The sequence below is a fragment of the Somniosus microcephalus genome, chromosome 31, assembly GCF_052327205.1.
Source record: "Somniosus microcephalus isolate GS21.2 chromosome 31, FLI_Smic_1.0, whole genome shotgun sequence".
Lineage (NCBI taxonomy): Eukaryota > Metazoa > Chordata > Chondrichthyes > Squaliformes > Somniosidae > Somniosus > Somniosus microcephalus.
Window position 1 is genome coordinate 37,916,980 of NC_141017.1, and position 27,964 is coordinate 37,944,943.

At 52.6% G+C, this 27,964-nt stretch overlaps 2 protein-coding genes across 4 annotated transcripts in view; one reads left to right on the plus strand and one right to left on the minus strand.

Moving 5' to 3' along the window:
• The window catches only part of LOC147097762 (ras-specific guanine nucleotide-releasing factor RalGPS1-like), a 92,002-nt gene that overhangs the window by 49,068 nt on the left and 14,970 nt on the right, over positions 1-27,964 (minus strand). The window lies entirely within an intron of this gene.
• angptl6 (angiopoietin-like 6) lies at positions 905-27,881 on the plus strand. 3 transcript variants are annotated; one of them, XM_085971845.1, is made up of 6 exons: positions 905-1,612; positions 13,038-13,708; positions 17,197-17,398; positions 22,049-22,242; positions 23,954-24,224; positions 25,214-27,881. In XM_085971845.1, the coding sequence occupies exons 2-6, from the start codon at positions 13,076-13,078 to the stop codon at positions 25,396-25,398; spliced, it is 1,485 nt and encodes a 494-aa protein (XP_085827971.1). In that variant the 5' UTR covers positions 905-1,612; positions 13,038-13,075; the 3' UTR covers positions 25,399-27,881. The 3 variants fall into 3 exon arrangements, with proteins under 3 accessions (XP_085827971.1, XP_085827970.1, XP_085827969.1); XM_085971844.1 differs by lacking the exon at positions 905-1,612 and adding an exon at positions 10,602-10,747 and having other exon boundaries at positions 17,200-17,398; XM_085971843.1 differs by lacking the exon at positions 905-1,612 and adding an exon at positions 10,605-10,747.

Sequence of the window (27,964 nt, forward strand, 5' to 3'; positions counted from 1 at the left end):
ATGAGCACCAGCCCTCCGATACATTAAACATGGTTTCCAGGCTCTCCCCCGCAGTGTCGTACTGAGCCACACAGAGCACAGAGGTCCCAGGTTCAAACCCTAGACCGTGTCGATTTAGTGGATCTTGGCTAGTAGAGCAGTCAGGATTGCAAATGGCCGCAGCCGTGACTCAGTGGGTGGCACCCTTGCCTCTGAGTCAGAAGGTCGTGGGTTCAAGCCCCACCCCAGAGACTTGAGCACAAAAATCCAGGCTGACACCCCCACTGCAGTACTGAGGGAGTGCTGCACCGTCAGAGGTGCCGTCTTTCAGTGGAGACCTTAAACTGAGGCCCATCTGCCCTCTCAGGTGGGCGTAAAAGATCCCCGGTGTCCTGGCCAATATTGATCCCTCGATCAACATCACTAAAATCTGGTCCTTATCTCATTGCTGTTTGTGGGAGCTTGCTGTGCCCAAATTGGCTGGCACGTTTCCTACTTTACAACAGTGACCACACTCCAAAAAGTACTTCATTGGCTGTAAGGCGCTTCGAGGCGTCCGGTGGTCGTGAAAGACGCTGGAGTAATGTAAGTCTTTCTTTCTTATCCAGATGAGGACAGGACCGAGTGCGACTGTAATGCCCCCACCCCACCCCACCCCACCGATCCACCCCCGCCGACACTCAGTCCAGCTTCACACACGTGGAATGGCTGCAGTAGCAGAGAGCGGTCAGCCTTATCACTGCGCGAGGCTGAGGTTTCAGGAGAGCAGGAGAGGGGGGTGCGGAGGGGGGTAAGAATTGATTTCACCTTGTACTGAGCTGTCACTGAACACAAAGCACACGTCATGCCTAGGCAGGTTATTGTTTACATCAATCAGTGTAGGACTCTCCTCTCCTGCTCCCCAAACAGAAACCCGTCCAACAATTTGCTCACGAGAAGACCACACACACACCACCTTTAATTTTAGGCTGGTTTCACACAGGATACACAGCTCAAATTATTTTTTTTGTGAAAGTGCTCCTTTGGTCAGAGAGAAGCCCAGTTAAACAAAAATGGTAAATCCAGTTGAGAGAACAGGAGAAGCAGCTCAGAGGCAGTGAGATTCTCTCCCTGAATCAGGTAGACATTGATGGGGAGTTCCCTGCTGTCGGGGGAGGAGCTGGCACAACTCCCCAGCGCTTGTGGCAAATGACAGCGTACAGCTATCAGTCTGACAAGCAGAGCCTGTAGCGGGCGGGAAGCTACGAGGAGCCAGGCTGATGAGACAGACGGCAGTGAGAGGCAGAGAGGAGCTGCACTGTAGCTGCCTCTCCTCACTGCCCACACACACACAGATTGTGGTCGACAAGTTGCAGCAGTTCTCCGCTGCCTATCTCCAGCATGGAACGCCCAAGCACTGAGCAGTTGCTGAACTGACCAAGAAGAGGACGGTAATCTTCACCCAGAGAAGTCTCTGTGCACAGGCTGCTCGCGTGCACTCACTACAAGCAGAGGGGGAATCGGGTGAGCCGTGATCCATCGGAATGGGCAGATGTACAGTAGTATGTTGCTCACAGATTTCTCTCCTCGTTCTCTGAAGTGGAGAACATCCAGGACTGTCAGGCATCAGCCAGTTAAAGATTGCGACACACAGGTAAGAGCAATTCATCAGCAGATTACATGATTTGTTTTTAAATCTGTTTTTTTTTTTTTTAAGGTGTTAGAGGTTTTAATAGAAAGTTAACGAGTGTGTTCTCTTGTTAACTCATGAGATTCTAGGAGTGTGTGCTGCTTTCAGACTCGGGGGAGAGGAGAAAGATGTATCAGTATCTCTTAAAGAAATCAAACAGTTAAAAAGGTCCTGCTATTCAGATGGGCTATTAGTCCAAGACCCAACTAACTCCCAGTGGATTGGGCGGATGTTTAAGATCACGCATCGCTACTCAATCGGAAGGAAATTCTCCCAAATCCTGGGCAACATTCCTATCTCAGATAGCACCAGAGAACTACGATGTCGATAAATCGCTCACCTCATTGCTGCTTGCATCCCCGTGTTCAAATCCCTGCATGGCCTCGCCCCCCCACCGTAACCCCCCACCTCCAGCCCCCCCCCCCCCCCCCGCCGAGATCTCTGCGCTCCTCTAATTCTGGCCTCTTGCGTATCCCCTGATTTCCATCGCCCGACCATTGGCGGCCGTGCCTTCAGCTGCCTGGGCCCGGAGCCCCGGAATTCCCTCCCTGAACCTCCCCACACCTCTCTCTCCTCCTTTAAGACGCTCCTTAAAACCGACCTCTTTGACCAACCTTTTGGTCGCCTGTTTTAACATCTCCTTATGTGGCTCGGTGTCAAATTTATGTTCGGTAATTGCTCCCGTGAAGCGCCTTGGGGCATTTTACGACGTTAAAGGCGCTAGATAAATGCAGGTTTTGGAATACAGAGTAGAATTTCTAAATTTGCCGATGATGCCAAACTTGGGGGGGGTGGTGGCAAACAGTGAGGATGATGCCAATCGACTGCAACAGGACATAGAAAGGCTAGCAGAATGGGCAGACAAGTGGCAGATGGAATTTAATATAGAGAAGTGTGAAGTGATGCATTTTGGCAGAAGGAACAGGGAGAGGCAATATACACTTAATGGTACAGTTTTAAAGAGTGTGCAGGGACAGAAGGACCTGGGAGTTAATGTGCATAGGTCCCTGAAGGTGGCAGGGCATATTGAGAGAGTGGTTAGCAAATCATATGGGATCTTGGGCTTCATAAATAGAGGTATTGAGTACAAAAGTAGAGAAGTTATGCTGAACCATGTTACCTGACCTGCTGGGTTTTTCCAGCATTCTCTCGTTATTTTGGATTTCCAGCATCTGCAGTATTTTGCTATCTTTCTTTATAAAGTGCTGGTTAGGCCACAACTGGAGTATTGCGTCCAGTTCTGGTCACCACACTTTAGGAAGGATGTGAAGGCCCTTGAGAGGGTGCAGAGGAGATTTACCAGAATGGTTCCGGGGATGGGGGATCTTAGCTACAAGGACAGGTTGGAGAAGCTGGATTTGTTTTCATTGGAGCAAAGGAGGTTGAGGGGTGATTTGATAGAGATGTACAAGATTATGACGGGTTTGGATAGGCTAGACGGGGAAAGGCTGTTCCCACTAGTTGATGGTACAAGGACTAGGGGACACAGATTTAAGGTTTTGGGCAAGAGATACAGGAGGGATGTGAGGAAAAACCTTTTTACACAACGAGTGGTGAGGACCTGGAACTCGCTGCCGACGGAAGTGGTGGAAGCGGAGACACTCAATGTTTTCAAGGGGAGACTGGATAGGCACTTGAGGGAAATAAACTTGCAGGGCTACGGGGATAGAGCAGGAGAGTGGGACTGACTGGATTGCTCTACAGAGAGCCGGCACGGACTCGATGGGCCGAATGGCCTCCTTCTGTGCCATTATGACTCTGAGTGGTTGCTGTCGTGGGATGTTACTGGTGCAGCATTTGCCTGCCAAACAGTTACTGCCCTTCTAGAAGTAACGTGTTGCCCGTGAGCCAGAAGTTTTGAGCTGAAGAAGAAGTGTACAAATGCAAGTATTATATAAAAGGTCATTCTTCTCCAGATTGCAATAAAACACTGGATTTAATGGAGAACAGGACGGCAGGCTAAAAATAAAGTTACTGGAAATGCTGGATGCACACGGCAGGTCAGTGCCCGAGGCGGTTTGGGGGGGGGGGGGGGGGGGGGGGATGATTCATATTTCAGCTACGATCTTTCTCAAAACTAGCCTGCCGCTTGAAGGGCCACGTTTGAAACATTCGGCTTTTGGCCCTCTGGGTAGTTACTGGTTTCTTTCCCGATTCCCACCTTCCCCAGGAGCAGCGGAGCACAGAAACATTCCTCAAGTAATTATCAGTTCTGATTTGGATTGCCCTGGAGTCTCCCGCAACTGAAGATTAATCCCCAGGACCAAAAAAAAAATCAGAGGGGCATTAAAACATTTCTTTTCCATTTTCTTTGAGCACTTTCATTAGTCAGAAAAATATTGGAGATGGGGGTTAAGAGGCCGTTTGATTGACAGTCAAGAATTATCCAATCAGGTAACGAAGAGATTGTTCGCTTTCTGATTGGCCGTGGGAAGGCGGGGAGTCACGAGGAGGAACGAGTCGGTTGACCAATGGCGGGAGCGGGGCAGCTGGAGGCGGGCGGTCATGTGATGAAACCTCCTGTAATAGGTCCACCCCAGAGTTGACAACCCTAGTTCTAATACATTATATCAGCATCGAAGCTTTGGCCACGCTCGATCAGCTCCGATGGACGGGTCACATCGTCCGCATGCCCGATACGAGACTCCCAAAACAAGCGCTCTACTCGGAGCTCCGGCACGGCAAGAGAGCCCCAGGTGGGCAGAGGAAACGCTTCAAGGACACCCTCAAAGCCCCCTTGAAAAAGTGTAACATCCCCACCGACACCTGGGAATCCCTGGCCCCAAGACCGTGCAAAGTGGAGGAGAAGCATCCGGGAAGGCGCCGAACACCGAGTCTCTTCGCCGGGAGCAAGCGGAAGCCAAGCGCAAGCAGCGCACGTCAACCCAAGCACCCCCACCCACCCGCCCCTTCAACCACCGTCTGCCCCACCTGTGACAGAGACTGTAGGTCCCACATTGGACTCATCAGTCACCTGCGAACTCATTTTTAGTGTGGAAGCAAGTCATCCTCGGTTCCGAGGGATTGCCTAAGAATACATTGTACCGGTTACCAACGAATTATAACTTATTGTTCAACATCTGCCTCCATTTTGTAGAATAGTAGCCCGATCGCCATGGAGATCCTGGGGCCCCAGGTCCCGTTCTGTGCTCGGCCGTTCTAGGAATGGTTCTGGGGCAGTTCCAGAACAGAGAGGGGGTTGGCTTGGAGGTCAGGTCTCTCAGAACCCCACTCACAGCGGTGGAAGCCTGGGGTAAAAGCACACCCTAAACCGGGGAGCGGATTCCCAGGCTGCACAGTGGCGTTCCCCGTTGTTTTTTTTTGGTGGATAAATCTTAAAATCCCAAGACCTGGGTCGGCAACCCGGGAACCCTTTATCCCAATAGCAATGTGGATTTAAACAGCCCACCAAGACGGACGGCGCAATTCCCTGGCCGTAGATTCTCCGTCCCCTGTCAGCGGTCAACACCAAAGTCCTCATTTTACTGGAGAATGCATCCACGCATTTTGTAAATTAATATTTCGAGGTGGAGATAAGGAAATGGGGGAAAAAAAGCTACCGAAACACACAAAGTAGTTGAGACATCACAAGGGGCGGTGGAGAAGTTTTTTTTCTCAAGTATCGGTTAATTTAATGCTCATTTCTGTTTCTCAGTCACATCTCAAAAGCCTCTCAGAAACTGAACCATGAGCAAGAGGGGGCGTGGGGGGAGGTAGGACAAGTAGAAACACAGGGATACAATAAATCACAGCCAAAGGGTGAAACAGCTTTTGCTGATTACAGAGCAGGGAACTAGGGGCGAGCACCTACAGACAGAAAGGTCGGGACAAGGGACTGGCGGCTAAAACCTCGGCTGTGATCAGTGCTCAACTTGGAATTTTAATCGCTTCCTGACTCTGTGAGCTGAGGATTCTCACTGTTCCCACAACTGTTGACGTCAGAGTTATTTTATGTACGTCTGCGGCAGGATCCACTGCTGGAGATTTTAACCTCAGCACTGGTCGGTTCAGGAGTCAGTCACTGTGGGACAAACCAGCCCTGGCAGGCTTATAAAATAATGAAAGGGCTGAATTGCCAGCCTATCGATGGGTTATTCCAGTTTGACAGATTGGGGAGGATCAGGGGGACAAATTACGCCAAAGTAGGAATAGACTGGATGCCGGGCGGTTCTTCTTTTCCCAGAGAGCAGTGAGCCTCTGGAATATGTTGCCAGCTGGTGGGGTGGGTGCTGAGTCTCTGCCGTGGCTCAGTGGGCAGCACCCTTGCCTCCGAGTCAGAAGGTTGTGGGTTCAAGTCCCACTCCAGAGACTTGAGCACAAAAATCTAGGCCGACACTCCCAGTGCAGTACTGAGGGAGAGCCGCACTGTCGGGGGGCAGTACTGAGGGAACGCTTGCACTGTCGGAGGGGCAGTACTGAGGGAGTGCTGCACGGTCGGAGGGGCAGTACTGAGGGAACGCTGCACTGTCGGAGGGGCAGTACTGAGGGAGTGCTGCACGGTCGGAGGGGCAGTACTGAGGGAGCGCTGCACTGTCGGAGGTGCAATACTGAGGGAGTGTCGCACGGGTCGGAGGAGCAGGTACTGAGGGAGCGCTGCACGTCGGAGGGGCAGTACTGAGGGAGTGCTGCACTGTCGGAGGGGCAGTACTGATGGAGTGCCGCACTGTCCGGTGGTCGTGAAAGGCGTTGTAGAAATGCAAGTCTTTCTTTTGTTCTTTCAAGAGGGAGCTGGTCTGGTTCCTGACTGGGGCAGAGAGTGCATCATACAGAAGGTAAGTGGATTAACAGCACTTTGACCATGTGATCTCCTGGACTGCTTTGATCGCCTGAGGGCGTCGGAGAGGAATTTTCCAGATTATTTTTCTCCTTATTGGCTCCGGGTTTTTCTGATTTTTTTCTGCCTCGCCCAGGAGATTTCCTGGCTGTGCGGGGGCAGGGGGAGAGGGGGGGGGGGCAGTGAAGGGGGAGGGGCGGTGAGGGGGGGGGGGATGGTGAGGGGCGGGGGGCGGTGAGGGGGGGGGGGGGAACAGTGAGGGGGGGATCCTACATGCAGAATTCTGTAAAAGTATCCTCCGGACTCAAAGGAAAACCGTAAACAATGCATGCAGGGCAGAACTAGGCCAATATCCATTAATAATCACTATCCAAAAAAGAGCCACCAAATTTTGGAAACACATGAGCAACCCCCAATGCTATCATTACGAAGCCCTGAAATGCCAAGAGAGGACCATAAAGAAGAATACCCTCAGTCAACTAGTCCTGGGACTCAGTGAAGTAACTACTAACACTACTAACAATAACCAGCCCCAGGACAGTGACAGCGTAACACAAAGAATTCGACCCAACACAATCGTCGCTATGCAAAAGGAAAAATATCTGTCATATTGGGCAGAAACAACAAAAACCCAAAGCAAACTCAATTGCTACTTGGCCCTAAACAGACAATACAACATGGCTGATTACCTGACCATGGTAAAGGATAGCAAACTGAGAAAAACCTTGACAATGTACAGACTTAGCGAACATAGCCTGGCGATCGAAAAAGGTAGACACAGGCAGACCCGGCTACCAAGAGAGGACAGGATATGCTCTCACTGCAGTCAGGGAGTGGTGGAGACAGAGATGCACTTCCTCACAGCTTGTAGAAAATATCAGGGCATAAGGGAGAATTTCTACCCAAAATTCACAAAAATATGCCCGGAATTCAGAAATTTGAATGACGACCAAAAACTCCCATACCTACTAGGGGAAGAGAGAAATTGTGTAACACTAGCAGCACACTATGTTACAGCTTGCCATAAACAGAGGAACAACCACTAAAGATAAGAAAAGAGTATATATAAATTATATGAATGTATATTTATACACTCGGATATATCTGTTTATACACTGTATGGATAGATCTGTATTTTTGTGTACAAACATGAATGTTTTTCAATGCTTTGGCAACATAAGATGTAACTTGTCATCATGCCAATAAAGCGATTTGAATTGAATTGACAGCGAGGGGGGGGGCGGCGAGGGGGGGGCAGCGAGGGGGGGGGGCAGCGAGGGGGGGGGCAGCGAGGGGGGGGGCAGCGAGGGGGGGGGGCAGCGAGGGGGGGGGCAGCGAGGGGGGGGGGCAGCGAGGGGGGGGGCAGCGAGGGGGGGGGCAGCGAGGGGGGGCAGCGAGGGGGGGGGGCAGCGAGGGGGGGGGCAGCGAGGGGGGGGCAGCGAGGGGGGGGGGCAGCGAGGGGGGGGCAGCGAGGGGGGGGGGGCAGCGAGGGGGGGGCAGCGAGGGGGGGGGGCAGCGAGGGGGGGGCAGCGAGGGGGGGGGCAGCGAGGGGAGGGGCAGCGAGGGGGGGGGGCAGCGAGGGGGGGGGCAGCGAGGGGGGGGGCAGCGAGGGGGGGGGGCAGCGAGGGGGGGGGCAGCGAGGGGGGGGCAGCGAGGGGGGGGGGCAGCGAGGGGGGGGCAGCGAGGGGGGGGGGCAGCGAGGGGGGGGCAGCGAGGGGGGGGCAGCGAGGGGGGGCAGCGAGGGGGGGGGCAGCGAGGGGGGGGGGCAGCGAGGGGGGGGGGCAGCGAGGGGGGGGGGCAGCGAGGGGGGGGGCAGCGAGGGGGGGGGCAGCGAGGGGGGGGCAGCGAGGGGGGGGGCAGCGAGGGGGGGGGGGCAGCGAGGGGGGGGGCAGCGTAGGGGGGGGGCAGCGAGGGGGGGGGGCAGCGAGGGGGGGGGCAGCGAGGGGGGGGGCAGCGAGGGGGGGGGGCAGCGAGGGGGGGGGCAGCGAGGGGGGGGGCAGCGAGGGGGGGGGCAGCGAGGGGGGGGCAGCGAGGGGGGGGGCAGCGAGGGGGGGGGCAGCGAGGGGGGGGGCAGCGAGGGGGGGGGCAGCGAGGGGGGGGCAGCGAGGGGGGGGGCAGCGAGGGGGGGGCAGCGAGGGGGGGGGCAGCGAGGGGGGGGGCAGCGAGGGGGGGGCAGCGAGGGGGGGGGCAGCGAGGGGGGGGGCAGCGAGGGGGGGGGGCAGCGAGGGGGGGGGCAGCGAGGGGGGGGGCAGCGAGGGGGGGGGCAGCGAGGGGGGGGGGCAGCGAGGGGGGGGGCAGCGAGGGGGGGGGGCAGCGAGGGGGGGGGCAGCGAGGGGGGGGGGCAGCGAGGGGGGGGGCAGCGAGGGGGGGGGGCAGCGAGGGGGGGGGGCAGAGCGAGGGGGGGGGCAGCGAGGGGGGGGGGCAGCGAGGGGGGGGCAGCGAGGGGGGGGGGCAGCGAGGGGGGGGGGCAGCGAGGGGGGGGGGCAGCGAGGGGGGGGGGCAGCGAGGGGGGGGGCAGCGAGGGGGGGGGGCAGCGAGGGGGGGGGGCAGCGAGGGGGGGGGCAGCGAGGGGGGGGGGCAGCGAGGGGGGGGGGGCAGCGAGGGGGGGGGGCAGCGAGGGGGGGGGCAGCGAGGGGGGGGGCAGCGAGGGGGGGGGGCAGCGAGGGGGGGGGCAGCGAGGGGGGGGGCAGCGAGGGGTGGGGGCAGCGAGGGGGGGGGGCAGCGAGGGGGGGGGCAGCGAGGGGGGGGGCAGCGAGGGGGGGGGGCAGCGAGGGGGGGGGCAGCGAGGGGGGGGGCAGCGAGGGGGGGGGCAGCGAGGGGGGGGGGCAGCGAGGGGGGGGGCAGCGAGGGGGGGGGCAGCGAGGGGGGGGGCAGCGAGGGGGGGGGCAGCGAGGGGGGGGGGCAGCGAGGGGGGGGGCAGCGAGGGGGGGGGGCAGCGAGGGGGGGGGCAGCGAGGGGGGGGGCAGCGAGGGGGGGCAGCGAGGGGGGGGCAGCGAGGGGGGGCAGCGAGGGGGGGCAGCGAGGGGGGGCAGCGAGGGGGGGCAGCGAGGGGGGGCAGCGAGGGGGGGCAGCGAGGGGGGCAGCGAGGGGGGGCAGCGAGGGGGGGCAGCGAGGGGGGGGCAGCGAGGGGGGGGCAGCGAGGGGGGGGGCAGCGAGGGGGGGGCAGCGAGGGGGGGGCAGCGAGGGGGGGGCAGCGAGGGGGGGGCAGCGAGGGGGGGGGCAGCGAGGGGGGGGCAGCGAGGGGGGGGCAGCGAGGGGGGGGCAGCGAGGGGGGGGGCAGCGAGGGGGGGGGCAGCGAGGGGGGGGGCAGCGAGGGGGGGGCAGCGAGGGGGGGGCAGCGAGGGGGGGCAGCGAGGGGGGGCAGCGAGGGGGGGGCAGCGAGGGGGGGCAGCGAGGGGGGGCAGCGAGGGGGGGGGCAGCGAGGGGGGGGCAGCGAGGGGGGGGCAGCGAGGGGGGGGCAGCGAGGGGGGGGCAGCGAGGGGGGGGCAGCGAGGGGGGGGCAGCGAGGGGGGGGCAGCGAGGGGGGGGCAGCGAGGGGGTGACGGTGTGGAAGTGTTCAGCCACGATGCTCCGGCCATCGCGTGTGGGGCCGGTTCGATGGACCAGCTGGTCTTTACCTGCCCGTCCTTTTCGGATGTTCGTAAACCGCCAGACACCCATCTTGGGGCTCATTACTGCTTCGCTCAGTGATCAGCCAATGGTTAGGTCTTTCGTTATTCCATAACTCTTTGTCAAACATCTCAATTGCTGGAGGACCACTCTTAGAATTGGGACCAGCAGCCTTCCAAGAGGAACAGATAGGGTAGATGGAGAGAAACTATTTCCGCTGGTTGGGGAGTCTAGGACTAGGGGACAGAGTCTAAAAATTAGAGCCAGACCTTTCAGGAGTGAAATTAGGAAACACTTCTACACAAAGAGTGGTAGAAGTTTAGAACTCTACCGCAAACGGCAATTGTAACACTAGACTAACTGCAGTGCTCCAATGGTTATCCTTCATTTTATAAACTTATACAACAACAATCGCACCGCTAGGCAACATTCCACAAAATACACAAGATGTCAAACTGATTCTTCAAAGGCTACTGTCTGAAATCAAACAAACACATTGAAACTTCAAAGAGTTTCATGGTTATTTTTCCCCCAGTGGGGACTCGTGCAGGACGTAACCAGGGGTCACATTCTTACCCTAACTTCAAAAGTCACACAAGCAGAGGACACGCAACAGGATAAAGTCAAGCACGAACATGCTAAAAGCAACAACAGTGGATAAACACCCTCATCGAAACTGTACACCACAATGCTGAGAAAACCACTGACCCGTCTGGGTGAGTGAGCACACAACACACACACCGTCCCGGTACCTGCACCCCATCCCGGCACCCACACCGTCCCGGCACCCGCACCGTCCCCGGCACCCGCACCCGCACCGTCCCCGGCACCCGCACCGTCCCGGAAAGGAATGAGAAAAACTTGCATTTATAGAACACAGTATCGCATCGGCAACTCAACACCGTTCTCGCCCTCCTGATTTGGGGAATTTTTTTGTTTTTAAATGAGACAGAGGCAACGTTAATGGAAGCAAGTTGACCGAACATAAAGGAAGACAGACTTGAATTTCTCTGGCGCCTTTCACGACCTCAGGATGTCCCAAAGCACTTTACAGCCAATGAAGTGCACTGTTGTAATGTAGGAACAATGTAGTTTACAATTTGCACACAGACAACTCCCACAAACAGCAATGTGATAATGACCAGATAATCCGTTTTAGTGATGTTGGTAAATATTGGCCAGACTCCCTTGCTCTTCTTCGAAATAGTGCCGGGGGACCTTTTACGTCCACCTGAGAGAGCAGACAGGGCCTCGGTTTAACATCTCATCCGAAAGACGGCACCTCCGACAGTGCAGCGCGCCCTCAGTACTGCCCCTCTGACAGTGCAGTGCTCCCTCAGTGCTGCCCCTCTGACAGTGCAGTGCTCCCTCAGTACTGCCCCTCCGACAGTGCAGCACTACCTCAGTACTGCCCCTCCGACAGTGCGGCGCTCCCTCAGTACTGCCCCTCCGACAGTGCGGCGCTCCCTCAGTACTGCCCCTCCGACAGTGCAGGCTCCCTCAGTACTGCACTGGAGTGTCAGCCTAGATTTTATGCTCGAGTCTCTGGAGTGGGACTTGAACCCACAACCTTCTGACTCAGAGGCGAGAGAGCAACCCACTGAGCCACAGGCTGACCCATGGGTAGAGATGGAACGATTAACTCATGGCTGTGTCACTGACCATTCTACCTTTGCCTTCCATATTAAGGCAGCCCCTCACAGCGTTGGTCCTTAAAAAGGGACAAAAAGATACAAATTGAAAGGACAGTAATTGCAATTCAAGCAGATACCAATAGTGAATTTTGCTCCTGCCCTTTCTGCAACTGACGGCGTACAATCTGTACAAGTTCAGTCACTGCTTCACTGGAGAGATTAAAAGGAGAGTTTCCATTGCCTTTGGATTATAAACAGACCTTGAAAGGATATAAACACTGACCAGATTCACAAAAACCCTGCAGAGTATCAGACAGTCCCAGACACACCATCCACAGGGCAGCATCTCCTCCTGGTCAGTTCCAACACCAAAATATTTTCTAAAACGTAAGTACTTTTATGAATCGTTCTACGGCAGGCATGTGGCTTCCTGCTGTGGATTTGCCCCAGGACGCGGCAAGTCAACACAAAGTCTGGGTTGATGCACGAGGACGCAGCCTCGAGTGCGATCCTTCTTCCCACCGCCCTCCACTTCCCCCATTATTGGCCCTTGCTTCGATCGACCTGTTGTCAGAGAGAGGTGGACAAAGGCCTTTCCCAATGCTGCTCACTGGACATCGGAGCAGTTAGAAATATTGCGATGACTTGTTTTGCGCTCTTTCCACAACAGCTTGCGTTTATCCAGCGCCTTTAACATAGTGAAACGTCCTGAGGCGCTGCGCAGGAACCGAGTCAGACAAAGGTTGACACAGAGCCCGAGGAGGCGACACTAGGACAGGTAACTTGGTCAAAGAGGGAGGTTTTAAGGAGCGTCTTAAAAGAGAAGCGGAGAGGTTTAGGGAGGGAATTCCAGAGCTTAGGGCCCAGGCAGCTGAAGGCACGGCCGCCAATGGTGGAGCGATTATCATCAGGGATGGTCAAGAGGCCAGAATTGGAGGAGCTCAGAGATCGGAGGGTTGTAGAGCTGCAGGAGGTTACAGGGATAGGGATGGGGGCAGCCATGGAGGGAATTGAAAGCAAGGATGAGAATTTAAAAACCCTCCTCCTCTCTAAATATTCTGCCCCGCTCTTCCCCCTCACTGGCTATGATTCCATAGGCGGCAGTCACTCCCCAGAACAGTCCCACTGAATAACATAGGGTCAGGAAGCCACCCAAGAGTGGAGGGCATCACAGGGAGCTCGATTCCATCGTTGCTGGGGGGAGGGGGGGGCCACACACTCACACACAGAGACACTCACAGACATATACTCACACGACATATACTCACACGACATATACTCACACGACATATACTCACACCACACATTACACACACACACACTTGTGCGCTTTAATCTAGATTTTAAAATGTAGGATTTGGTTTTCTTGCAGGTTTTGAAATTGCAGGCTCCCACAGCTGGACTCGAACAATGCTGAAATTCACCCTCAGCCTCGTGATCCTGACCGGGTTAGCAGGAGCTGAAGAGGTTCCCGCAAAAACCGATTCAAGCAAACTTGCACAGACAGGGGAGTCCAACAACCGGCACACACAATCGCCCGCGAGTCCAGCGGCCAGCAGGTGCACCTACACCTTCATCGTCCCCCAGCAGCGACTCACCGGCCCCATCTGCCTAAGCACCAAGAACCCGCTGGACGGAAGCAACAGCATGAACAAGAGTGAGCTGCGGGCTGTGCGGGAGGAGATGCGCGAGCAGCAGCGGCAAATCGAGGACCTGAGGCAGATGGCGGAGGTGGACGGCGGCGTGGTCAGCGAGGTGAGGTTCCTGCGGAAGGAGAGCCGCAACATGAACTCCAGGGTGTCCCAGCTCCACACCCAGCTGCTGCACGAGATCATCCAGAAGAAGGACGACTCGCTGGAGCTCTTCCAGCTGGAGAACAAGGTGCTCAACGTCACGGCCGAGGTGCTGAGGCTGTCGAGCCGGTACAGGGACCTGGAGCGCAAGTACGCAACCCTCATCTCCCTCATGAACAACCAGAGCCGCATCATAGCCCAGCTGGAGGAACAGTGCAGACAGGCGACCCCATCGCACCGGCAGCAACAGGTAAAGGACTCGGCAGCCACTTGTCACCGAGATGATTACTGAGCCCAATGATTGTCCTCAATGCTGAAGATACAACGACGACTGTAAAGAAACAAAATCCCCGTGCCACTTTCTTCCTCCTCGCACCATTCCAACTTGGAGATGGAGGTGGAGGGAAAGAGAATGTAGTTGCCCTGTAACTTTATATATGTACTAGACACAGCATAATTTTATTTACACAATATTAAACTATGCTAACACTTGCAACTGGTAGGAACAATAGGAGGTTCTCTGGACACCACCTCGAAGTTTCAACAGATAGTGACTCAAAGTGTTTTTTTAACTTCAACGTACAAGTGCACTTTCTGGACAAGTAGAAAAGGAACTTTGTTTAAATAATTGACGAATAATGATGCAGCAATTTAACTGAAACATTCAAGGGGTTGAGAGTTCCAATCCCACCATGTCAAGTTGTGAATTAATTTGGTAATATTGGGGGGCTGGCACCAAAGAAGTGTGACCGGATTGTGGTAAAAACCCAGTTGGTTCACTAATTTCCTTCAGGGAAAGTGCCCTCCTGACGCAGCCCAGCCTCCGCACAACTCCAGTCCCACACTGGCTCAATGCCCTGCGAGCTGGCCGAGCAAAACCCCTCAGCTGTACAAACAGCTGCTGCCCGCTACCTTCAGGGCAACGAGGGATGGGCAAGAAACGTGTGGCCTTGCTGACAGAGCGCAGCGCCCACGTCCCGAGAACACGTTAAAACACGGTGCGAGAGATCTGGAGTGACAACCTCCACAGAAACAGAGCGCAGCGCCCACGTCCCGAGAACACGTTAAAACACGGTGCGAGAGATCTGGAGTGACAACCTCCACAGAAACAGCTTTCCTTTGATGGCACGGTGAACACCAAAGACAGACACGAGTTTACGATCCAGTCCCGTTCCGAGTGGATACGGGTCTGGAGTGCGAAAGTGGCCGCTAATTGAACAATTGTGTGTCCTTGAAGCTATTATCTACACTTTTCGGATGAGATGTTAAACCGAGGCCCCGTCTGCCCTCTCAGGTGGACATAAAAGATCCCACAGCCACTATTTCGAAGAAGAGCAGGGACAGTTCTCCCCGGTGTCCTGCCAATATTTATCCCTCAATCAACATCACTAAAATAGATGATCTGGTCATTATCACACTGCTGTTTGTGGGAGCTTGCTGTGCGCAATATGGCTGCTGCGTTTCCTACATTACAACAGTGACTGCACTTCACAAAGTACTTCATTGGCTGTAAAGCACTTTGGGACGTCCTGAGGCTGTGAAAGGCGCTATAGAAATGCAAGTCTTTCTTTTACACTCTACAGCACAACATGTATGGGTTTGTAGGGTTACATCAACCGTATAGACTGTGCACGTTGATAGGGATTAAAGGTATTCACATTTCTGCTTTGCATCAATAGAACAAAGACATCACAGACCGACTGTGCTACAACGAGCAGTTTAATCATCTGTCTCATCCACTGGAGGGAAAGATATAATGTCGAGCACGTGTGGCCCGATAGCTCAAGGAGCCACTATTCTCCACAGCCAATCGGGTGGCCCTGGGAACCAAGGCTGCCCGTCACGTCTACAGTCCCGTTTCAGGTCCAGCAAGTTCCTTCGGTCACAGTGCGCCTGCTCTGCGACTCATAGAAACATAGAAGATAGGAGCAGGAGTAGGCCATTCGGCCCCTCGAGCCTGCTCTGCCATTCAATGAGATCATGGCTGATCATCCAAATTCAGTACCCTGTCCCTGCTTTCTCCCCATATCCCTTGATCCCTTTAGCCTTAAGAAATATATCTAACTCCTTCTTGAATATATTTAATTAATTGGCCTCAACTGCCTTCTGTGGTAGAGAATTCCACAGGTTCACCACTCTCTGGGTGAAGAAATTCCTCCTCATCTCTGTCCTAAATGGCTTACCACTTATCCTTAGACTGTGACCCCTGGTTCTGGACTCCCCCGCCATCGGGAACATCCTTCCTGCATCTAGTCTGTCTAGTCCTGTTAGAATTTTATAAATTTCAATGAGATCCCCTCTCATTCTTCTAAACTCCAGCGAGTATAAGCCCAATCGACCCAATCTCTTCTCATACGTCATTCCTGCCATCCCAGGTATTAGTCTGGTGAATCTTCGCTGCACTCCCTCCATGGCAAGAACATCCTTCCTCAGATAAGGCGACCAAAACTGCACACAATACTCAAGATGTGGTCTCACCAAGGCCCTGTACAACTGCAGCAAGACATCCTTGTTCCTGTACTCGAATCCTCTCGCTATGAAGGCCAACATACCATTTGCCTTCTTAACCGCCTGCTGCACCCGCACGCTTACCTTCAGCGACTGGTGCACAAGGACGCCCAGGTCTCGTTGCACTTCCCCTTTTCCCAATCTATTGCCGTTCAGATAATAATCTATCTTCCTGTTTTTGCCACCGAAGTGGATAACCTCACATTTATCCACATTATACTGCATTTGCCATGCCCAATCGCCCAACCTGTCCAAATCATACTGGAGTTTCTTTGCATCTCACCCTCCGACATTACAAAGTCTCATTCTCCCACACCGCATTCTTTGGATAATGACCCATTTAGAACTTGTGCCTTGTTCAGCAACATTGTGCGGGTGATGATGTCACTACAGTCCCAGTAATCCTTACAGAGCGGAAAGCCCCAGCAACAGTGCTTGGCCCAGGCAGAGCCACCTGATCTCAGTTGGCGCAGTGGTTGTGGTGTTACAGTTAGCCTCAGCATCTCTGGACTTGGGCGGTGGGAAAGAAAGACATCGTCTAGCTCCTCATCAATATGCAACCATTCCTGTTGGATGTGGAAAGGGGAGGACAGGATCGCACACAGCTGTGATGCCCTTTATAGTCAAATAGCTCGTCAACACTCTAGGCTCACACGTGGAGCATCTCCACTTGGGCCCAGGTGTCGAAGCACAGTCAGCTCCAGTGGAACTTTACCCCCAGCCAGAGTCAGTGGCTGGAGGAGGAGGGAAGATCAGCAGGTAACCAAGGTGGTGCAGGATGTCCAACTAGACCCTCTGGTGCTTCTCTCCCCAACTTGTGTGGAGCCAGATGCTGGGAGGTGAGCAAAAGCTCGGTTCAGAGCAGTACAGTGGAGATGGGGAACTCGACAGGGGATAAACTGTAGGTGCAGATTCGGGTCATACCATGCCACAGCGTATCAGCTGTCAAAAGACTGCTGCTCACGGCTGGTATGTCTTGAAGATGTGCTCTGCACTTGCGCGCTGACCCAATGTGATCTCTTCTGTAGACAACCTATGGTCAAAACTGTCCGAGGCTCTTTGACCCTTCCTGCAAAACTCCCCCAGCTGTCAGTTCCTCTTTGCAGAGCGAGTTCCCTGCACTCCCGCATTGGGGCGATGTTCCCAAGAGTTAAACAGGAAATAAGTATTTGCGGTCGAGTATTTGACGTTCTATGTGCAATCACTACCTGGAGTTTGTGCGTTTACCAGCAGGGCGCAGGACAGCCATCTCTTGTGGCCGTCGTGCCCAACAGTCTGAATGGCAGCACCAACCGGAGCAAGGGCCTGGTCTCTGGCAATGAAATACTGAGGGATCAGATATACAGCGTGGCACAGGACAGACTGAAGAGAACGGAACAGCCTCCTCCTCCCCCCACTACAGTTCCAATGGTGACAACCACCAAGACACCCGGTGAGTGAACGGCGGACTGCAGGTATTGTCTCTGTAACCTCTCACTCATTGGAGCGAGACATTGAGCTCATAGTTCACCATCACCAGATTCCCATCATACTTTATAAACCTACCATTTCCTGGTAATCAATTAGTAGTTAATTCTTATAAGCTTCCAATAATGTCACAGCTCACAAGACTGTTTAATTCAACTAAATCCCCCATCACTGCATCCATCCAACTCCAAGGTGTTTTGCCTCCAGCAAAGTCTACAAGACTTAATCACTGTGAGTGAAGAACTTCCCAGCATCAGTCTTAGATTTGCCCATCACCAGATTGAGTGTGTGCCTCCTGGTCCTGTCCGTCAGCTGTGGCTGAGTGGGCAGCACCCGCGCCTCTGAGCCAGAAGGTTGTGGGTTCAAGTCCCACTCCAGAGACTTGAGCACATAAAGCTAGGCTGACACTCCAGTGCAGTACTGAGGGAGCGCCGCGCTGTCGGAGGGGCGGTGCTGAGGGAGCGCCGCACTGTCGGAGGGGCAGTGCTGAGGGAGCGCCGCACTGTCGGAGGGGCAGTGCTGAGGGAGCGCCGCACTGTCGGAGGGGCAGTGCTGAGGGAGCGCCGCACTGTCGGAGGGGCAGTGCTGAGGGAGCGCCGCACTGTCGGAGGGGCAGTGCTGAGGGAGCGCCGCACTGTCGGAGGGGCAGTGCTGAGGGAGCGCCGCACTGTCGGAGGGGCAGTGCTGAGGGAGCGCCGCACTGTCGGAGGGGCAGTACTGAGGGAGCGCCGCACTGTCGGAGGTGCTGTCTTTTGGATGAGACATTAAACCGAGGCCCCGTCTTCCCTCTCAGGTGGACGAAAAAGATCCCATGGCACTTTTTCGAAGAAGAGCAGGGGGGACTTCTCCCCGGTGTCCTGGTCGATATTTATCCCTCAATCAACATCACTAAAACAGATTATCTGATCATTATCACATTGCTGTTTGTGGGAGCTTGCTGTGCACAAATTGGCTGCTGCTTTCCTACATTACAACAGTGACTACATGCCAATAAGTACTTCATTGGCTGTAAAGCGCTTTGGGATGTCCTGAGGTCGTGAAAGGCGCGATAGTAAAGTTCCAGATTTATATTTTCTGTACCAATTCTAGCTTTTGTACCTCGAGGTCCCCTCTCATCTGCCTCTTTGTAAGGGTGAAGAGCCCAGGGCCTCCGTTCTTCCCTCATCAGGGAATTATTTATTCTGTCGTCCGAACATCAACAGCTGCGACAGGTCCCACAGCTTCTTGGGCTGTGATGCCATTTCAATCCCTTCACTAGATGACTGCCTCGTCATTAGCTTTCCATTATTCTACATCTCGATCACCTGTGCACCAAATCATCGATTCGAACTTACTCAGACCTAAAACTGCTGCCATTTCAAGCACAGGGGCTGAAAAGATCACAAGTTAAAAGGAAAGTTGAGGGGAGGGAAAAGACTCATTTAAAAAAGCATGTGGTGGGTGCAGCGAGCTCGGGAGGAACGGGTGAGTTTGGGCCTTTGGTTCCCAAAGCTCTCCCCCACTGGGGGGGTTTTCCTCGCCTCGTGTCTGGGTCTGTTGTAGACTCATTGATCGAGATTGATCGCTGTGATTGGTCAACAACTCCATTATCATTGTATCATGGTGTTATAAATCTCATCATTCATCAAGAAACTACTCATGAAATAACGCTGGACGGCCAGCTGGTGGCGCCGTCCAAGGAGTATAAATACTCGGGCGTCAGCCCCAGCTTTCCAGGGACATTTTGTAAGACAGGGAACTAGTGAAGTACAACTAGACCTCCATGTTCTGAAACAAGTTGATTAAAGCCTTGCTTTATGCTCAAACCAAGTGCGTAGTGAGTTTTATTACGTCACATGGGACTACCGGGATGGGAGAAGGCGAACTCGATGGACCTTGGCCATTTCTCGTCTAGCAATTCTTACATTCCAATAATAGTGAAAAGATTCAAGAACAACAGGGTGCAAAAAGAGACAAGCAAGACAAGACAAGGAGTAAAATATCCTTCAAAATAATCAGATTTTTCAGTGAGCTGACTCACACTGCCAAAAACAGAGATATCGGGCTGGAGGCGGGTAGGAGGCGGGACTACAACTTTTGGGGTTGTAGTCCCGCCTCCCTCGAGGTGTGGCCAACCCACGCGATTTTCACTTGATTGACCTTGTTGAGCCCGCCCAGCGGGCTCTGCAGGCCAATTAAGGGCCACCCGGCAACAGGTGACGTCACAGATTGACATTTCATCTGTCAAGAGCTTTTGACAGATGAAATATCAGTGTTTGACAGCTCTTTGAAGCTGTCAAACACCGACAATCTGTACTCCAAGTTAATTCCTTCCTCTCAGGCTGATTTAGAGATCTCTCCAGAACAGAAAGCTGAATGCTGCAACTTTTGACAGCTCGCGGCCATTCTGCTTTCTGTGCCGGTGAGATGAGGGACTCCCGAGACCTGAAGGAAGGAAGGCTGTAAAGGTAAGTAGAACTTCTTTAAACACTTTACACACACCAAACACACTTACCTCTGCACTCATGCACCCACCACTCACCTGAACACCGGACATCTCGACCCCTCCAAGCCCTTCAGCCAGACGGCCCGCCTCGCTAACTTGGCGTGGTTTGGAGCCGTCGGGGATCCCACACTTCAGCAATAAAAATAGGGATTAGGCTAAAAACTGCCTGTTAACTACCTGTTAACAGGCAGTTAATTGGCACTAATCCCCTTCCCGCCTCGGGGAGGCGGCTCCCAGCACAGGTCGGGTATCCGCCTCCTTTAAAACTGGCATGGAGGCGGGTTGGGGGCGGGATGGGTTCGTGCACCCCAATTTCGAGATTTTAACCCCCCACACGCCTCCAATCCCGCCTCCATGGCCCAATGAAAATCCTGCCCATTGTGACAGACACACTTGCCTCACTGATGCTGCCTCTGGGTATGAATGATTTGATTCTTCCTGCTCCCACCCGATCATTTCTCCTATTTTCTTCCCTCTCTTCATGCAAGAGTCTTAAAGACGTACATCAATTGCCCCCATATGAATGGAGAACCCCAATCTTGCAGGATCCAGCTCGATCCTATTTGATGAATTTTAAAATGTGGCTGCTCCAAGTCTAGATTAAGACACTGTAGTAACATCGAGCCTAGTTGGCCAGAAAGTGACGGACAACCTCATGGGCGAGGTTCTGGAGGAAGCTCAGCACCTGCGAGACCCTATCCAGCGAGAGGCTTCAGAGACTAGCATCTCCAACTCTACTCCCTCTTACTGACATAATCTCTAATTTGTTCAGGGATGGGTTACTATTGAGATCAAAGCCGTGTTTAAGATACTTTACAACACATTTAAAAGAAAGCACAAGGGGGGCGGGGCGGGGGGAAACAAAACAATAAATTTGGATCATTACTGTTCTGTGAAGATGGGAATATTCGGAGCTTTTGTTAATTGCCCCTCATGTCTCAGAGAACAAAGCAAGCTCCTGTCAGCAGCGATTAGCCCCATTTTCTGTGATAATAGACCACAGCTATCACTGAAAAGGACTAAAAGTAACGTAGAACAATACAACGCAGCTGTTCCCACAGCTCCAACAATGTAATGACCTCCAATCTTAAAACAGCATGTAAACGACACCCCCTCTCGACCAGCCTGCAGTGTATAGTCATCAATCAAACTGAGACACAAGGCCCCAGACTACACAGAAACACAGCCCGCGTTAGCACGACACCAATGGTTGGCCCGAGTCAGATTAGCGCAACTAAGCAACACTGCCACCTCTTGGTAAGAAGGTCGTGGACTCGAGCTCCATGTCAGGACATTGCCTGAGCTGACAATCTACCGAGGTACCGAGGGAGTGCAGCATGGTCAGAAGTGCTGTCCTTCCGATGAAAGGCTGCCCGCCTGTTCAGGTTGACGTTAAAGACTCGTGACACTATTTGAACAGCAGTTTCTGGTCAATATTCTTCCCTCAACCACCACCAAAAAAAAACCTGAATAACTGGCCATCCATCTTATTCCTGGGATCAGGCTGTGCATAAAACGGTCACCACATCTGCCTGCACAACACTCACTCCACGTCCCACATCTGCCTGCACAACACTCACTCCACGTCCCACATCTGCCTGCACAACACTCACTCCACGTCCAACCAATTTATTGCATCTCAAATGCTTCAGACACAAGATGTTGAATAGATGCAAGATTTTTTTCCTTTCTGTCAAATCCAGTTAACATAAGAACCTAAGAAACAGGAGCAGGGGTCGGCCATTCGGCCCCTCGAGCCTGTTCCGCCATTCAATGGGATCATGGCTGATCTGATCTTGGCCTCAACTCCACTTTCCCGCCCGCTCCCCATAACCCTCGACTCCCCTGTAGCTCAAATATCTGTCTATCTCCGCCTTGAATATATTCAATGACCCAACCTCCACAGCTCTCTGGGGAAGAGAATTCCAAAGATTCACGACCCTCAGAGAAGAAATTCCTCCTCATCTCCGTCTTAAATGGGGGGCGGGGGGGGCTGGGCAATAATTGCTGAAGTTGTTCGCAACGCCCGTATCCCGAGAACAAACATGGGGGGGTGGGAGGGGGGGTGTCGGTAAAATAGGATGGGAGTGATGAACTCCATCTCGTGTTACTGTGTGATTTCTTGACCAGGTCCCTGGAAAGACTGTCTCCAGGTTCTGGAAGATGGCCATCGATCCAACGGAATCTACCTGATCAAACCAAGAAATGTCAACCGGCTGATGCAGGTGTGGTGCGAACATCAGCGAGATTCTGGTGGCTGGACGGTCATTCAGAGGCGGCAAGATGGGTCGGTCAATTTTTTTAGGACTTGGGAGAATTATAAGGTTAGTTAAGCAGGAGCTAAGTGCCACAATTGGCAAGTACTTTGGTCTCAAGTCCATCTCTGGACAGTGGGGTTTGCTGTCAATTGGTGAACAGGAGTGTCTGGCTGCCCTCCAATACAACAACAACTTGTATTTATATAGCGCCTTTAACGTAGTAAAACGGCCCAAGGCGCTTCACAGGAGTATTATAAGACAAAAAAAAATGACACTGATCCACATAAGGAGAAATTAGGGCAGGTGACCAAAAGCTTGGTCAAAGAGGTCGGTTTTAAGGAGCGTCTTAAAGGAGGAGAGAGAGGCGGAGAGGTTTAGACTGGGGATTCCAGAGCTTAGAGCCCAGGCAACAGAAGGCATGGCCACCAATGGTTGAGCGATTATAATCAGGGATGCTCAAGAGGGCAGAATTAGAGGAGTGCAGAGATCTTGGAGGGTTGTGGGGCTGAAAGAGATTACAGAGATTGGGAGGGGCGAGTTCATGGAGGGATTTGAAAACAAGGATGAGAATTTTGAAATCGAGGCGCTGCTTAACCGAGAGCCAATGTAGGTCAGCGAGCACAGGGGGTGATGGGCGAACGGGACTTGGTGTGAGTTAGGACACGGGCAGCCGAGTGACCAATCAGTGATAAAAGATGAAAAGTGCCTTTCACATGGCAAAAAATGTTGCAAAGCGCTTAATGTGGGGGTGAGGGGGGAGTACGGGGGCTGGAGCAGGACATGGAGCAAGTTTTGGGAGATCGGCCAAGTGGCAGGGTTTGAGGAGACATTTGTAGAGGCGGGAAAGGGGTTGCACGGTGACTGGGTCTAAGCAGAGAACTAGAGGGCATCGACGAGGTCACCGAGAGTCCAGACATCAATGGTGGTGGAGGAGGGCGTGGGAAACACAACAGACCAGAAGGTGCAGGTGGAGCGTGGGGCTGGAGGTGGCAGTAAAGGCAAGGAGGAGCCAGGCCGCAGGGGCATGCAAAGACATGGATGAAGATGTTAAAATTTGTGTAATAGTGGACGGGACATCAATAAAGTACAGCGAGGGCGGGGCGGAGAGCGGGATAGGATAACAGCAGAGTTCAGGAGCAGCTGCAATCTATATAAAGTAAAGCTTGGGAGGCTAAGGGTAAGGGGTAAGCCATTTAGGACAGAAATGAGGAGGAATTTCTTCACCCAGAGAGTGGTGAACCTGTGGAATTCTCTACCACAGAAGGCAGTTGAGGCCAATTCATTAAATATATTCAAGAAGGAGTTGGATATATTTCTTAAGGCTAAAGGGATCAAGGGGTATGGGGAGAAAGCAGGGACAGGGTACTGAATTTGGATGATCAGCCATGATCGCATTGAATGGCGGAGCAGGCTCGAGGGGCCGAATGGCCTACTCCTGCTCCTATCTTCTATGTTTCTATGTTTAATGTAGAGCGTTGGAGGATTCGAGCTTTGAGGTGAAGATACAGACACAGGTTTTGGGGTCGGTGGAAGTAGGCAGGTTTGATAATGAGCCGAGTGTGGACTAGAGCCAGGATTTAAAAAGCACGAATAAAAATACAGTTTCAACTTTGAAATGTGAATCACTCTATCAAACGTCGGATACATTGGGGCCACTGCACGTAAAGTGTCGATCTTATAATACTTGCCTTTCATAACACCCAATGGCTCTTACCAATAATATTACGCACACAAGGGAAAGTTATTATGAATAAACAATCTTTGTTTTCATTTGTAGCAAGGCTTCGGGAACATAGATGGCGAGTACTGGCTGGGCTTGGAGAATATCTATTGGTTGACCAATCAGGACAACTACAAGCTGCTCATCCTGATGGACGACTGGCAGGGGAGGAGAGTGTCCGCGGAGTACGACAACTTCCGGGTGGAAGCGGAGAGAGACTTCTACAGGCTGCGATTAGGCCACTACCGCGGGAATGCCGGAGACTCCTTATCCTGGCACAATGGCAAACAATTCACCACGCTGGACAGAGACCGGGACCTGCACTCAGGTAGAGCATGCCCCGGGGGTGGGGGGGGTGGGGGGTTAGAGCGCGCTGTCAATGAAGCTCAACAAAACCGATAAACACACTAAACTTGGAGACAAGGAAAAAGTGCTGGGAAATGTGCGGGTCAGTCAGCATGAGAGAGAGAGAGAAGTGAACGGAATCAGATACAGGGCCCCATGAGTTGATGCATCCTTCTTTCTCAGATACTGACTGATCTGCTCGGCACATCTAACATTTTAAGTTTTCGTTCAGGTTTCCTGCATTTTTATTTTTTTTCCCCCCATCTTTTCATCTCAAACACTAGTGGAAGCTTTGGATGATATTTCAGGGCCATTACCGATGGTTTGGCGCGCCCATTGTGACAGTCATCACCTGTACAGTTACCTGCTCCTTTAATGAACAGGACTGTGCAGAAATGAGCGGGGAAATGTTATACAGGATGAAGTGCACACCGCATTTAAGTGCAGCTGTCCAGTCGTCACTTTAGCCATTTACAAACATCTGTCTTTCGAATGAGATGTTAAACCGAGGCCCCATCTGCCCTTTTCAGGTGGACGGTGAGTTCTCCCCGGTGTCCAGGGCCTATATTTATCCCTCAACCAACATCACGAAAAAAATTATCTGGTCATTTATCTCATTGCTGTTAGTGGGACCTTGCTGTGCGCAAATTAGCTGCCGCGTTTCCTACATTACAACAGTGACTAAACTTCGAAAAGTACTTCATTGGTTGTAAAGCGCTTCGAGACGTCCAGTGGTCGTGAAAGGTGCTATATAAATGCAAGTTCTTCTTCTTCTAACCAAGGTGTGATACAGGTTTAGCATAATTTCCCTACTTTTCAATTCAATCCCTCTAGAAATAAACCCTAGTGTTTGGTTTGCTTTATTTATGGACTTGCTAACCTGTGTTCCAACTTTTAGTGATTTGCGCATTGGGAGCTTTCCGCAGTCCACTGTAGCTTTGCTCATTAATGTCCGTGTGCTTCCTTCAAAAGGTAACTGCGCCCACTATCAGAAAGGAGGCTGGTGGTACTACGCCTGTGCACACTCAAACCTGAATGGTGTGTGGTATAAAGGAGGGCATTATCGCAGCAAATACCAAGATGGCGTTTACTGGGCTGAATTCCGTGGTGGTGCTTACTCCCTGAAGAAAGTAGTAATGATGATGCGTCCAAACTAGGCACTGCTGTAATATGTTCGCTTGGCTTTACAAAATGGGATTGCAATCACACTTGGCCGCATGTTATGGTCAGGCACCTCTTTATACTTTTTAAATATTGCGTTAAACAATAACCGCTTTATAAGTAGAGTTACAGACAACAGAACTACCTACTTAAGAGTATAATATGTCTTCACAAGACTAAAGCAGATCCAAAAGCAATGTGGGAAATGTCCTTCCAGCTCTATCGCGCAGACTGAATGCTCCAGAGGACCGCAATGTAGCGGGGCAGGAATTCGCAGAATCCGCCATTCACTTCAGATCACATTCTGGCCTCTCTCGTGTACTATAGCCCTCCCTTCCCATGTGAACACACTTCCAGAAAATATACGGGCAAAAGACAAACTGCGAGATTGCATCTTATTAATTATTAAAACAATTAAGTATGTCCCAAACACGTTAAAATTAGCTTTAGTGTCTTTTTAGTGAAATATACCAATTAAGGTTGCAGGGGAAGAGGCAGCCATCTTGGAAATGCCAGGAAAGGAGAACCCAAAAACCGTGCCGACTTACTCAATGTGCCGAACTGGTGCAGATAAAGGAGCAACACAATCTCTAGATGGGGACGCCCATACACAAAATCTAAAGAGAGAGACAACACACCAAGACTGTTTACGGGGCAGACCAAAGGCACCGTGGCAGAATGGCATACTGGAGCATTAATATGCTACTAGATTGATTCCTGGGATGAGAAGGTTGTCCTATGAGGAGAGATTGAGTAGATTGGGCCGATACTCTCTGGAGTTTAGAAGAATGAGAGGTGATCTCATTGAAACATACAAGATTCTGAGGGGGATTGACAGGGTAGACGCGGAGAGGTTGTTTCCCCCTGGCTGGAGAGTCTAGAACCAGGGGGCATAGTCTCAGGATAAGGGGTCGGCCATTTAAGACTGAGGTGAGGAGGAATTTCTTTGGAATTCTCTGCCCCAGAGGGCTGCGAATGCTGAGTCGTTGAGTACATTCAAGGCTGAGATTGATAAATTTTTGGACTCGAGGGGAATCGAGGGATCTGGGGATCGGGCGGGAAAGTGGAGATGAGGTCGATGATCAGCCATGATCTTATTGAATGGCGGAGCAGGCTCGAGGGGCTGACTCCTGCTCCGAATTCTTATGTATGCAACACCATGAAGTGGTGAGATCCGGATCCACAAGCCGTGTGTTACCAAAATATCAGGGTATATTGTTGGGGTAGAGTAGGAGGAGCTGTACCTCGCAGACAGATGCGCTACACCGGATGTGGGAGTGCTTGCTGTGGGCACTGGGTGTCTGAGATGGGAATGTGTCCTATTGCTCAGCGACAGCATCCCTCAACATCCACCCAGACAAGTGAAAGAAACAAAATACATTAAGAACCGATATACAGGACGGATTTCAAGCCCATAAACCTATCTTGGGGTTTAGATAGTCACTAAGGAATCTGCACTGCGAGGAGATAACTGCCAGAGATCCATTAGGAGTGTAGAACAAGAGGAGGCCATTCGACCCCTCGAGCATGTTCTGCCATTCAATTAGATCTTGTGGCTGATCTGTATCTTAACTCCATCTACCCGCCTTGGTTACTGTAACCCTCAATACCCTTGCCCAACAAAAATCTATCAAACGCAGTTTTTTAATTTTCATTTGACCCCCAGCATTATTTTGCGGTGGGGGGGGGGAAAGAGTTCCAGATTTCCACCATCCTTTGTGTGAAGAAGTGCTTCCTGACATCACCCCTGAACGGCCTGGCTCTGATTTTAAGGTTATGTCCCCTTGTTCTGGTCTCCCCCCACCAGAGGAAATAGTTTCTCTCTATCTACCCTACAATCATCTTAAACACCTCGATCAGATTACCCCTTAATCTTCTAGACTCGAAGGAATACAAGCCCAGTCTGTGCAACCTGTCCTCGTAATTTAACCCGGTGTTACTCCAGTGAATCGGTAATCTCTGTAATCAGAGTCCTGTTGCCCACAATCTGCAGCTTTACGCACCTGGGGTACAGCCGTGTAACTTCTTCCACCTCACCTACAGTCACACCACACGGCACGCCCAGACTCCAAGAGCAGACAAACAACCTGCCCTCGGAAAGCCCCTGCAGCTCTGGAGCACGCCACTAAGAGGTAAACAAGACCAGCCGACTGGCTCCCTGATCTGCACATCGCCCCGAGAGTAAAGGCATGGTTTCCATTCAGTGCCTCACTGCACCTTGCTACATTAACCTACCAGCCTGCTGTGTGGAAGCTGATCATTAGGATACAGTCAATGACCGTAGTTTATATACATCTGCTAAACCTTAAAGATGGAGACTTCTGCTAACTATTGACAAGAAACCTGACAAATATTAAACTGGACATAATTCTCGTTCGAAATATTAATCTGTCAATTGTTTATGTAAGATGACACCTCTGAGCGCTATAGAAACACGTCACTGTAAATATTTGAACAAATAAAACACTTTGTGCTGTAACCTACTCCAGATCTTTCCCGGAGATCGGCGAGTTCAACCAGTCGGCACCGTCAATCTCGGTGTGAAACTTTGTCGGGTGTCAG